This window comes from Mugil cephalus, chromosome 11, assembly GCF_022458985.1.
Source record: "Mugil cephalus isolate CIBA_MC_2020 chromosome 11, CIBA_Mcephalus_1.1, whole genome shotgun sequence".
NCBI lineage: Eukaryota > Metazoa > Chordata > Actinopteri > Mugiliformes > Mugilidae > Mugil > Mugil cephalus.
This window is the reverse complement of record NC_061780.1, coordinates 22,703,593-22,717,611: the sequence shown is the minus strand read 5'-3', so window position 1 is coordinate 22,717,611 and position 14,019 is coordinate 22,703,593. Positions and strand designations below refer to the sequence as shown.

At 40.5% G+C, this 14,019-nt stretch overlaps 1 protein-coding gene across 3 annotated transcripts in view; it reads left to right on the top strand.

Moving 5' to 3' along the window:
* adcy3a (adenylate cyclase 3a) overlaps positions 1-13,757 on the top strand; it is a 28,944-nt gene extending 15,187 nt beyond the window's left edge. For all 3 annotated transcript variants that reach the window (XM_047599858.1, XM_047599860.1, XM_047599859.1), the window contains exons 8-21: positions 672-837; positions 1,220-1,339; positions 2,316-2,458; positions 2,557-2,718; positions 2,894-2,981; positions 3,910-4,026; positions 4,909-5,204; positions 5,603-5,684; positions 6,778-6,936; positions 7,910-8,056; positions 8,260-8,373; positions 8,997-9,123; positions 9,270-9,394; positions 9,919-13,757. In XM_047599858.1, the coding sequence (XP_047455814.1) occupies positions 672-837; positions 1,220-1,339; positions 2,316-2,458; positions 2,557-2,718; positions 2,894-2,981; positions 3,910-4,026; positions 4,909-5,204; positions 5,603-5,684; positions 6,778-6,936; positions 7,910-8,056; positions 8,260-8,373; positions 8,997-9,123; positions 9,270-9,394; positions 9,919-10,098 (2,026 nt within the window). In that variant the 3' untranslated portion in view covers positions 10,099-13,757. The remainder of the gene's footprint in view (positions 1-671; positions 838-1,219; positions 1,340-2,315; positions 2,459-2,556; positions 2,719-2,893; positions 2,982-3,909; positions 4,027-4,908; positions 5,205-5,602; positions 5,685-6,777; positions 6,937-7,909; positions 8,057-8,259; positions 8,374-8,996; positions 9,124-9,269; positions 9,395-9,918) is intronic.
* The last annotated feature ends 262 nt before the right edge of the window (positions 13,758-14,019 follow it).

Below are 14,019 nucleotides of genomic sequence, written 5' to 3'. Positions count from 1 at the left end.
AAGACCCATGTCCATTCTCTAATGAGTGTGATCAAGATTACAGTTTCCAGCTTGTCCATGTAAACAATGATTCCTCTATATTTGCCAAAGTAAGCCGTGGAGTTCCTCAGGGTTCTGTGCTAGGATCAATATTATTCATATTATACATGCTTCCCTTAGGCAGTATTATAAGAAAGCACGGCATAAACTTCCGTTGCTACGCAGATGATACCCAGCTATATTTTTCCATGAAACCAGATGAAACTAATCAGATGGTTAAACTCCAAGTATGCCTTAAAGACACAAAGGCTTGGATGGGTCCCTCCCTATGAGCTGGGTTCTGCTCAAAGTTTCTTCCTGTTTAAAGGGAGTTTTTCCTTGCCACCATTGTCGCCTTCAGACTTGCTCTGGAGGTTTCAGACAATATGCATTGTTATTGACGCTATATAAATAAGATTGAATTAATGAGTCACAACTGTTTTGGAGGCACAAGGGAGACCTACATAATATTAGGAAGGTGCTCATAATGTTATGCCTGATCTGTGTATTTGTTCATAGTATGACTTTCAAAAACCAGTACAACATTTTCGAATTATTAATAAATGTCGTTAGCTCTATGAAGTTTACAGGAGCAGTTTCATGGTCATTGGAACAGCTGCATAAACTTTTCCTCCTTGTTAAATGTGGACCAGTCGTGTTCACATCTCACAGAGCACACTCGAGTGTCTTCATGGCGAATTTGACGTGGAGCCAGGAAACGGAGGCGACCGCTGTGACTACCTGAAGGAAAGAGGCATTGAGACCTACCTGGTGGTTGTTCCTAAAGGACCCCTGGGAAAGAACGGTATCAACGGCGTGGTGAGTCGCACCTGCTACGCACCCATTCTAAATATAGAAAGGGTGTGCAAATACTTGGAGGTTCACATGCCTTGCATCATATTCAGACCACTGATACCAATGAAATTTACATGCAAAGTCACATTTGACTACTACACAACATTTTTATTGATAAATATAGCACATTTCCCTGGGTTTTATAAGTTTTATAATTTGTACAGCATGGGAAACCCTCTCTCCTTAGAAGCTTTAATCATATAACAGATATTTAATCGTTGTGTGTACACAAACCATCTGATGTAGTTATAATATGGACAAACAGGATAAATTTTTTGGCGCTTAAAACTAGACTTGAGTATAATTTGAAGACTCTGTTCTTCTTGTTTGCTTGTTTCCACATTAGAAGCTGTCTGTAACCTCTTCCAATGGAAACTCCCCACTGTTAATCAACACCACAGAATGTAACGGCAGTGTCAACACAGCCTGCACGACACCGGAGGAACCAGAAGAACTAGACACAAGGGTAACCAACCCACTGCTCTTACACCCTGAATCCATTCACAGTTATTAGAGCAAAGGTTTGAAACATGAATTCTCTTTAAGGCGAGACACCACAGGTGAATAGGTAAAAAATTTAAACTAATGGATATTACTGTGAAACTTCTCCAGTTGATTACTTACATAAATACAATATTTTATTGTATTACAAGTTTTCTGTGAGCTTATATTTAAATATGCAAATGAGGAGACATCTACTTAAATATGCCCTGAACCGCAATCTGAATAATGGCTAAAGGGAGGTTCAAAATTCTTGTTTCATTTTGTTAACATATTAGATTTCCAGGTATTTATAGAGGAAATTTTGGATATCTCTTTTTTGTCACTCCATAAATCACAAAATACTGTCAACAGTCCAAAAAAAATCTATCTTTCGCTATGTTTTTAGGAGTAAAATGTTATCTAAATCAGGCTCTGAATGACATATGAAAAATCCCTTCTGTAAATACCTGCAGACTGTAGTTAGGAATAAATCTGGAAAGTTTGGTATGTGTAAGTGCTACTGAAGTAAAGATTTCTGGCTCAGAGTATAACATCCTTTAAAGTTTTACATTGCAAAATCATGTATATTTTTATTGGAAACCACTATGAACCTAAACCAAACCTACTCATTCCCTTAAAAACATCATATAATCAGATCAACACGTATAATAACAAAATAGCAGATTAAAATTTCAATTAGTTCATTCAAGCGTTAAACATGAATGATGAGCCATTGCCGATCGGTGCTGGTGTCTCCACTTTCATCCCCTTTTACAAAAGACTTTTTTTTGGGCCTGGTTTGCTGCATCTGGACCAGGACGGTTTACTATCATTGTGTGATGAATGGACCAGTGACTTCTGAATTATACCAGAGTTCTAAAAGAAAATGTCAAGACATCTGTCCGTAATCTTAATCTTAAGAGAAACGGGATCAACCTTTTATCTTTGTTGTACCTCAGGTGGTGAACCCATCCTTCCCTAACCCTCGTCGGAGGCTGCGGCTGCGGGACCTGGCCGAGAGGGTGATCGATGCTCAGGAGAACGAACAGGAGCTCAACAAACTGCTCAACGAGGCTCTGCTGGAGAGAGAGACAGTCCAAGCGTAAGTGTAGTAGTACAGTGTTTCCTCCCGGATGGGGGACTCTTAACCAGTTAACCAGTGCATTTGTTGTAACTGCTGAACTTCTTGTGTCTCAACAGTCTGAAAGGGAAGCACACCAACAAGCTCTCCCTCCGGTTCGTGGATCCAGACCTGGAGACGCGTTACTCCGTAGAGAAGGAGAAACAGAGTGGAGCTGCTTTCTGCTGCTCCTGCGTGGTCCTGCTTTTCACTGCAGTTATGGAGGCGCTCATAGACCCCTGGTCAGTTCACAATGCCAGGACCAATTTCCTCCCATTCCATTTATTTCACCCACCTGCAGAGCAAAAGAAGACAATTCGGAACTGATGTTTCTATCCACATGTTCTTACTGTTTGCAGTGCTGTTTTGTACTTCCTGGTCATTCATGCTTCTCTGTGTTCGTTTGTTGTGGAACAGGTTGATTGCAAACTACATCACCTTTGTAGTAGGAGAGGTCCTGCTGCTCGTCCTGACAATCTGTTCTCTGGCTGCCATATTCCCTAGAGTGAGTTCCAACACATTTGCATGCCTAAACATGTTGTTTACAGTTCGTTTCCTTTGTAATTATAATCTGGTAATACCAGGTCTCTGGTGAGTATGTGTTATACACCAATCAGCCACAACATTAAAGCCACTGAGAGGTGAAGTAAATAACTTTTTAACCATGTTATGGCATGTCAGTGTTCTGCTGGGAAACCTTTGGACCTGGCATTCATCTGTGTGGATGTTACTTAGACATGTAGCACCCTCCTAGACCAGACCAGACACTCCCATAGAAATGACACTCCTTAAAGGCAGCAGCCATCCCCAGCAGGATGCAGACTGACACAGATATATGGGATCACATTAGTGCCAAAATCGGCGCGCATAAAAAACATTATCAGTGCACATTAAGACCACTCGTACATGCTCGATGTAACTGACGTTGAGAAACACCAATCAAACGCTTAACAGGATGACACCAGAGTACGGGAATACGTCATTCTGCCGCCATGATGACAGTAGGCTTTTAAAGTGACCAATCAGAAAGGAGTAAGGTTGCGATTCCGACTTTTCAATGCCCGCCTCATTGTGCCAAAACTACTTGTGTTTCAACCTTGTTTGGAAATTTACATGCATCTGTACAAGCACGAGGACCATTTATTGATGTCTGCTGTCACAGTCTGAAATCACTTCCATACACACAGTCAGTCACTTGGATCAGAAAATACATGGTCACTGTATAAAAGAAATATATGTAATATAAATAAGAAAAACAGTCTCATCAGTATTCACAATACCACAATGTCATCAGACTAATTTCTGTGAATGCAGAGGCACACATGTCTAAATGTGTCATCTTCCCTCTGCACTAGACAGAACTTCTCACCATCAGATGTTTTGACCTGTTAAAGTATCACAAACCATAAACTAATGTGTTGTTTGTGTCTTAGGTCTTTCCCAAGAAGCTGGTGTCTTTCTCCACCTGGATCGATCACACCCGGTGGGCACGTAACACCTGGGCCATGGCGGCCATCTTCATACTCACTGTGGCTGACATCGTGGATATGGTGAGTTGCTGTCTGCTTTAACAACACAAAAAGCTGAAGCGCAGATTTTCGGTTATAGTATGAGTGAATATTTAAGTGCGGACAGTTTTTAGCGGGCACAAATTAAGTTAGAGAAAACAATTGCCAAAAACAAAACATGAAATTCTAGCTTAGCACAGAGCATTGGACGTTTTTCAGGTCAAGCACCTCCAAACTGATGAAAGATTAATACCTACCATATGTGTTGTATATTAAACTTGGTCTAGTGCTATTTATAAATATAAATTATTATCATTTCATCAAAGATAAAGAAAATGAAACAAAGAGATCCATTTTGTCCTCTGTAGTTGGTTAATGAGAACTAGCAGCACTGTTAGCTTATATTCTGCTAATATTGTAGCGTGCTTCTGGATTTCACCTGGGGACTGAATAGGCTCTCGGCCAATTGCAGGGAACCTGACAGAGTCAGCGTGTAATATGCGGCCTCGTGATTGGCTCAGCAGCAGTAGGGGCGGGGCCTACTGTTGACAGGAAGCTTAGATTGACAGGTCTAGTGTGGTTTTCTGTGTGAAACAGTGTGCTGTTGATACAGCTCCTGTATCGCTGAATGAGTGGAGTGCTGATTGAAAGATAACGTTTTCTGCCTCCATTTATTACTTTAATAAAATATGGTGGATTCAAGCTAATGTGCATTTAAAGAAATTTAAATTTTTTGGGGAAGATTAAAAAAATATATATAAAAAATGGCAATCAACCAAAGATTTTGGGAACCCCCTGCAGTACCTCCGTGGACCACCTGGGGGTCATGGATCCCCTGTTGATGAAGACCGAAGGCATAAACCATTAAGTGCAATTAGAAGTAACAATACAGCTGATGAGACGTCGTCTTTTTCCTTTATCCAGCTGAGTTGTCTGCCTGAAGCCCCAGACTCAGGCAGCACCACACCACCACCACCCTCCTCTTCCTCTTCCTCTTCCTCCTTGCCCTTGTCCAGCCTCGAAGGTTGCCTCAACAACCCCAAATACTACAGCTACATCGCCGTGCTGGCGCTCATGGCCACCACCATGCTGGTTCAGGTCAGTCACATGGTCAAGCTCACGCTGATGCTACTCATCACGGTGGCCACTGGCATCGTTAACATCTACAGCTGGAAGGACATCTTCGACCGCTACGACATGGCCCCCTCCCAGAACTTCAGGTCAGTCGGAAAAAAGAAGAGATCATCTGCGTAAAGAAAGTCGTGACACATCAAGATATTTAGGATTCTGAATTTACATTTTCATATCAGTGTGTGATACAAAGGTAATTCTTCTTTATTTTAACCTGCTCATGTGTACCACCATTGTGGATATGTGGGGAAAAAAAAGATTTTTACACAAATAAGCGGGAAAATTTGTCGCCTGGGATCTTAGTCGACTCATATTATCGAATTACCAAAGCACATTTCCCATCAATGTCGTCACTGTGGCTCCATGTGACCACATTCGCAAGGTTGAAATAAATTAGAATCATCCTTTATAATGAAAGGATTGCAGTGTTGCCTTTATAAACACTAGCGCTGCTGCAGAAGTTTACATCAATATTCTTTCTCTGCAGATCATACCCGGTCCCCTCCAAGTTCACAATGACAGTTATGATCTTCATTATGATGGTCAGCTTCTATTACTTCTCCAGACACGTAAGTAGATATTCGATGCATTTGCATTTTGATTCATCTACACCTGTAACATAGATATTGAGGTATCCTGTAACGTTCCTCATAACCTAAATCACTTACATCTCTGAAATTCATGCTGCACACAAAACTCCTTGTCTTTGTCATTCGGAATAAACACTGTGGAGTTTGGAATAAATTTAAATAATAAAAAACACCTGAATAAAATACAGCTTTAATGGCCAACTGCTGCAAAGAGAAGACGAGAGGAAGTATTGTTCCCCTTTTTTGGATTGGGGTTAGGGTTAAACTAAGTCTTAAAACCAGAGTCTGAAGCACTAAATAAAGAAAATAGCATTTAGATGATAACAGACAGCAACATTAGATCAAAAACAGGCACTTAAAACCTAACAAAAACAGCAATTAAACGAAAAACAGAAATACAGTTAAGAAATTCATCAAAATCCGGGTTAAAACTCACAAGTATGTTTTAAGTAGCGATTTAAAAGAGGCCTGAACACCTCAGACATACCGTTACAGCAGTTTAGTGCCGGACATTCAACATCCATAATTAAGACATATTATGATTCTTTGGTATGTGGACTAATCGTGACCATGAATGCGTTATGTGACTAATACCGATCAAGAGTCATTATGAAGATGAGAAAAGATAATCCTTTATATATCCAACAGTGGTGATGAATATAGATAGATGGACCCACATGGGTCCTGTGCATGAAGATGATGTGATAATGTAGTAACTGTGTTAACACATGATACAACAAGCAATGTTCAGAAGTCATGTGTGGGGTGGAATAGAACCACAGTATTTATAGTAAATTAATGTAAAAGAAAAGGGTAGAAGCAGAGTATAAGTTTAACCAGCTAGAATAGAATAGAATAGAATACCATTTGCACAAGTACAAGGAAATACAGCTACATTGGATTAATAAGGTTTTAAGTAATAGAGTAAAGAACAAGTAAATACAAACAATATTATGCAACATTTTTACACAAAGCTATTGCACCAGAACTATGGCACTTATGGTAAAGAAAGGAATAGCTCTCCCTATAACAGAGACTCGTGTGTGTTTTCAATCCTCGTGGCGTCCTAAAGGTGGAGAAGCTGGCCCGCACTCTTTTCCTGTGGAAGATTGAGGTCCACGAACAGAAAGAAAAAGTGTATGAGATGAGGCGCTGGAACGAAGCGCTGGTGACCAACATGCTTCCTGAACACGTGGCTCGACACTTCTTGGGCTCCAAAAAGAGGGATGAAGTAAGAGGATCACATACGCAGACTCACTGTAGTTCATTTTGGACACTGACATAATTATTGTTAATTTGGTTGATTGTCAAAACATATTTAAATAGTAATAATACGGGCTTAAAGTGTGCTCTCTCAGCTTAAATAGGCTTAAAACAGCTTAAAACACTTCAGATCATGAACTGTTCGTCTCCAATGAAGTCGACTACATGATGTTAGACTTGAATGATGATATATTCATTGCTACGATCTTTAGTGGGCATCCAGGCCTTTTTATGTCTTTTCTTATAATGTATCCATTGAAAGCAGTGATATCCATCCAACAGTTTTTGAGTGAACTGAAAAAGAGCTGCTGTACAAATTAAAGATTAAAGCTGAGAGGCTGCGCTTTAAGCCTTCATTCATTATAACGCAAAGGTTTGAAAATATAGCTAAATGTAAATGTATTTAAACTTGCATCAATACTTCAGTTACTCTGTGAAATATTATGAAGTTATATCTTATTTTTACCATAGATGGTATAAATATGGACGGAGGAACTGCTCCCATAAAGTGAAGCCAAAGCAAGTAGAGCTCCCCCTGGTGTCTGGCTGCAGTATAGATCATAAGCTCCGCCTCCTCCATGTTAGCGGAGGGGATTTGAGACAAAGTAAAATACACATCAAATAATTTTTTTCAAGGATGGTCTCTATCATTGTAGGTAGTTAATATAATGCATTTTCAAAGGTCAATTTTTTTTGGATAAGTTTCATATAATTTAGTTATTTGACGCTATACTCCAGGTTCCCGTATCCTCGGGAAAGTAGCGTCAGTTTGGCCAATGTAGGGAAGTGGGAACACATCGTCCATATTTGTACAATCTATGTTTTTATGTTTTACTTGTAATATTCATCATGTGTCAATGTTTCATCATATATTCAATACTTGCCTTGCTCTCCACCTTAAAGCTGTGATATAGCAATAATAACGGTCTGTTCTATTCCAGGAGTTGTACAGCCAGTCCTATGATGAGATTGGAGTCATGTTTGCCTCAATCCCCAACTTTTCTGACTTTTACACAGAAGAAAGCATCAATAATGGAGGCATTGAATGCTTACGATTTCTCAACGAGATCATCTCAGACTTTGACAGTGTAAGCTGCTTCTTTTTTTCTTTTATAACTCTCTTCTTTAGTCTTTGTTGCAGGCGGGTGATGAGCAATATGAGAGCGTAGAAAGGTTTTGCCTGTCAGTCGTCTGCTGATCATTTAAAGATTTGATATAAGTTACAGTACCTGCGTTTTTTTTTTTTAGTGAATGCGTGTGATTGTAATCTTGTCACCTGTATCCACACCAGCTGCTGGATGAGCCTCAGTTCCGCTGTATCACAAAAATCAAGACCATTGGCAGCACCTACATGGCAGCATCAGGTGTCACCCCAGACATCAGCAACGGCTACAGCTGCATGAAGGTCTGTATACAAATTAATTTTATTTATTGAGCATCAATTAAATACAAATTGTCTTAAAGCACTTTATAAAAAACGGTTCGAAATCCGGCCTGAAACCTCTGAACTGAGCATGAAGGCGACGGTGGTGAGGTTTAGGATTAGTCCACTGAGTTACTGCTATTAGAGAGGTTGACGCAGTCTTCATTGATAATTAAGATAGCAGTTACTTGACATTATAGTACGGTGTAGAGCAGGGGTGTCCATTCCCTAGTAGACAGACTCTCTCAAACTGTGTGACCCCTAGTGGACAGATGTGGAATAGAGTTTGGGATGTAAAGACAAAACAACACTGAGACCCAGAACTAAACAGCAGATGGCAGCAATGCACCAAATTTGCACTTCTTAAGCATTTTCAAGTTGTTAATAAAATGCTTAATAAAAATGATTGAATGTAAACATTTTCATAATATACTATTTTGCACCAAAACTAATTTTGCAGTTGTCTTTATTTATACATTAGAGATCAAATTGGAGTGTATGTGGCCCCTTAATTAGTTTCCCACCTCTACTGTAGAGTCTTCACAATTTATCATCTCCACTGTGTCACATTTTCATATTTTCTTGTTTTATTTTTCGTCTCACAGAAGGAGGAGCCGTCTGACAGAGAGCGCTGGCAGCACCTGGCAGACCTGGCAGACTTTGCTCTGGCCATGAAGGTCACACTCATGAACATCAATTACCAGTCATTCAACAACTTCATGCTACGCATTGGTATGTGCTTCGGTTACATACAGTGTATGATACAAAAAAAGTGACTGGGTTAGACCACTACTCGTTTCCAATCAATATAATGAGACTTAGGAACAAATGGAGGAGCTGGTCTTGATGGTCATCCTCCCCCGTGTCTCCTCCTCCAGGTCTGAATAAGGGAGGGGTGCTCGCAGGTGTGATCGGTGCCCGCAAACCCCACTACGATATTTGGGGCAACACTGTGAACGTGGCCAGTCGCATGGAGTCCACAGGGGTGATGGGAAACATTCAGGTACGGCTCTCGACTATTATAAGGAACTTTGAAGAGTAATTTTATGTGTATTTGCAGACACCTCACTACACTACACATATGTATGCACATATGAAATATATTTGTATTTATTTATATAGTATTGTAAAATACTTCATCAATACAATACTCATAGCCTGTGAAGTAGCTGTAGCCTGGTCCCTGTTACTAGGTTAATTTTACCCTTTTTTTGCTGTTGAGCTTCTGATTAAATGCCAAACTGCATTTTGTTGAGTATGCACTATATGCAATAAGAATAAAGTTGAATCTAATCTAATTTAATCTATGTTGTTTGAAAACACATTTATTAATGCATTTATTAGTTATTTAGTTTAGTTATTATGTTTATTAGTGTTTAGTTTCTTTATGATTGGGTTAAAATCTGCAAACACAAATGCATTTTTTCATATCGAATTTAAAACAAATATAAAGAATGAATGAATGTGATGGATGTTTTCTGCACTGAATTGTTTTTTTTTGTGTGTGTGTGTGTGTGTCGCCCCCAGGTGGTGGAGGACTGCTACAACATCCTGAGAGAGTACGGCTTCCGCTTTGTGAGGAGGGGGCCCATCTTTGTGAAGGGGAAAGGGGAACTGCTCACTTATTTTCTGAAGGGAAGAGACAAACAAGGCTCATTTATCAACGGCTCCTCTGTCACTCTGCCACACCAGGTGGTGGACAGCTAAGGGCTACAACACACACACGCACACACACACACACATACACTACGCACACTCCCACTCCCACTAATAACATAGTGTGTGTGAAATGCAGACGGGGCGGAGGAGAGGGTTTTTTGGAATGAGAAGCCATTTGTTTAAAAGTGCGGAGATGCCTGCACATAAGAAGTCAAATTCAGACGATATCGATGCACTTCGTACAACATGTGTCCCCTACCTATGGAAAGACATAGATGCCAGTGCAGATTGTATTTTGATTTTGAATGTCGTAAAGTTGCAAAAACCATGGACGATGACTAAAACGATTAGAAAGTGACCGCGACAGAAATAGACGAGAGCATCGGGCGTGTAGAAACAGACCTGGTGTAAGATCAAATGACACAAATAAAATAAAGTTTACAACATAGATCTAGTCCAGAGGGAACGGACTCATTCTGGAGCAGCTGTTGTCGCAATGTTAAGAAAAACTGGATTTTTGCCAAAGGGGAATTAGATATTTGCCTCTCACCTAAGTTTTTAGTAAATTTTTCAAATATTCAGAAGATTAAGCCGTGACCCGCTTCTCACCTAAAGAGTTGCAACGGATCATTCGTTTTTGTGACCTGTGCCTGAGACCTGCAGCCTGTAGAATGCTTTCACATTGTTTGTCCAACTCTGACGATTGGAAACAGCCTCCATCATGAGTCACGCTGCACAACTGTCACGAGAATCAAGATCCAAATCAGAAATCCATTCAGTCCATGCACTCATCAGGTATTTTGTGGCACTCCCAAGAACGTTCAACGCCAAATTTCTGTCTTTGACTGCAGCTTTTCTAATCTTGCCTGCACAAAACATGGACACGGCGATAAATCTCAAAGTGCCACAAATATTTAGGAAGTTATGCTTTTGTGTCCGGCTGTGCAGGACTTTGAGACAAAGCTTTTTAAAGAGAAGATCCTAAATGTGCCTGTGAAACAGGGCGGGATGCGAAGGTCCCACATTCCTCAGTCCTTTACCTTAAACCTAACCATCACAGCTGAATAACCTAAACCATGACCTGATCCTTAAGCCAAGTGTTTAATCCTAAATCAAAAACTCCTGACAAAGGATTCAGATTGCACAAATATAAAAAAAAGTGGGAGCACACACACAGTCACGCACATTAACATTTCTGCAAAATACGAGTTGTGGTGTCATTTCCTCCGCTAATAAACTATATGTCGGACGCCCAGCCTAAATTGTGAGCTTTCTCAGAATTTACAAAAACACTTCCATGTACGGAAACCCATAACAGACTGACACAAATTCAGATTTACTGTCTCTGATGCGGAGGAGGACTTTGGAAGCGAACCAGTTAGAGGACAGAGTGTGACAATGCAGACTGATCTGCCACCTGCCGCTGGTCATGTGTAGTCATGGGTTTGTATTACTCATAGAGTATTTTTCCACAGTTGAAATATTTGTTCTCCTTAACTCCGATGTGGGAAGAGGCAGCGATGTGTCAGTGCGACTCCCGAACCCGGAGCGGTGCACTGCAACGCTGGCTTTGTGCCTCGGAGAAGAAGAAGAAGAGGAAGAAGAAGATGATGTTTTAGGAGTGGAAGAGATGACGCATGGTAGAAAATATTCTTCACACTGACAGTGGATTGATGCAAGTGCCTATCACAGCTGTGATCACCATGTAACTTAGTTAAAGGATCCCATTTCTAAAGTCAGGGGGGGAATTTTAGCAGTTCTTTCACGGGTTTGATTTTTGTAGCTCTGTTCATAGACTTTGTACGGTTAATAGCTGAGATCTGTAAACGAGCGTCCCAACAGTACATTCACGCAAAGTTAATTGGGAAGATAATTGGCAACGTGGGCTGAAACTAAATGTAAATGTGCTTGTAATTTGGCTGCGATACGTGATCTCAGCTGTTAGCCTGGTCAACGCTTTGTTCAGAAACCCAAAAAAAAGGATGAATTTCTTTAACTGTGGCTGTGACCGAAAAAGTTTATTTCCTGATGTACAAAAACAATGATGTATTCATGACCACCTGGTATTAACATGCCGTAAGAAGCTGTATCCTGATTTTGAGACACTGGCATTTACACTTGTAATTAATGATCGTGACCTTCTGCAGCAGGTTCACTGTTTGCTTTGTCAGCGCCGTCTAGCAACGGTGGCGGAGCCCGCAAATTAAAACGTCTGTATATTTGACGGCCGGTCAGGTGGCCATCTTTTTTTTGAGATCTGATCACAGTGTGAGGCAAGACTGCCTCTACATGTGAAATGTGTTTTCTGTGACATTCAGATACAGATTCCATGGTAATACAAGGTGGACATTGAGCCTCTTTTGTAGTGCATCACGGCCCTGGTGTCATCTGTCTGTCTTTTTTTAGTTTCTGCTTGCTTAGTCATGTAGACGGCTGCCTAGTCCAACATGAACTCAGATATGTGCAGCAGGGTGGGGGGCAGGGGTGGGGGGGGGGGCATGCACAAAGGTTGTGCATGTTCACGTTCACAGCCTCTGCAGATCTAACCTAAATCTGAGTCATCTTGGTACCTCTACCCAAAGTGGGAATAATGTGGAAGTGCTAATCCCCTAAACCAACACGCCAAAACAAAAAATGTGCCACGCTTAAAAAAAACAACAAAAAAAACGTGCGTCACTTACATGAAATTGCACGTTGAGTGTGTATACGGAGGTGTGTAGGGAACAAGGCTACTGCACAGAAACATGCACACACCGAGGCCACGACGCAGCTCTGAATGCATCCGGGGGAAACTCTGGAGACGTGACTCCCTCTAGTTTGTGTTTTGGATGTTGGAGAATTTCGTTGAGGAGGTTGCGTCCGCCCACCTGTCAGGAAGCAGATGTACTGCATGTGTGTGTTTTGATGGAACGTGTTTTTCGGAGCCGCGGCTCCGTCCTCTGCTGATTGTAAATCCCGCTAGTGTCTCTGTAGGAAGGAAGGGATGAAAGTGCAATAGTTTCTTCTTCTACAAAGCCGACGCTCTCCTCTCGTAAGGAAAGGTTCAATCAGTCCTTTAATTCATATTTTTATAATGTTTTGTTTTATTTAAAAAGAGATAAAAAAGGGAAGAGGACTGTACATGTTTTCATTGTATATAGAATTTAGATAGTGTTATTGGTCTGATTTATTTATTAGAAATGACAAAGACATTGTTTTATGTTTTTTTTTTTTTTTCTTACGTGGATGTGAAAGTGCCAATGACAAAGGAATGGCTTTAAATGTAAAAAAAGAAAAGAAAAGAAAAAAAAAGCCATAACATGGACCTCAGCTGTTTGCTGAGTTGTATTTTCTGAAAGAATCTCAGGATTGGGGAACAAAAAAAGCACTTTGGATAATGGTTTGGGTTTTTTTTCTTTCTTTTTTTTTGAACTATCTACCAACTCAAAAAACACTAAATGTCCATCTGGAAGGCCCACGCCAGCAGGACGAGCTGGTGGCATCAAAAGACGATTCAATCCTGTGGTTCTTCTTACTGTTCAGACTTTGATTCCACCTCACGTTTTTTGTGGATTGAATTAGACATTCTGTAGGTCTACTTAGCCTGTTCTGAGGAGTTGATCCCGGTCCCCGTTTTAAGTTGAAGTATTTTTCACTCAGTGCACCCTCTTTCTTTTCAGTTGTTTTGTCATCATACGGTGAGTTGATTAAAAAGAAATCTAATAAAAGGCGAGCCTCGGTGTTGTGATTTCCACACAGCCAATGAAAACTGCAGTACACAAGTGCGACTTTAAAAGATCTAGTTTCTCTGCAAGTTAACTGTTTCTGAGCAAAGTTGTCATGATGATGGAGGGAGAACATGCAAAACCAACAAATTCAAATCCATGACCATGACCTTCTTGCAGAGTCATCAGTGCTAACCACCACACCAAAAATATTCATATAATATAAAATAAAAAATGCTGTAAAAACATACTTTTTGGTTGTGAC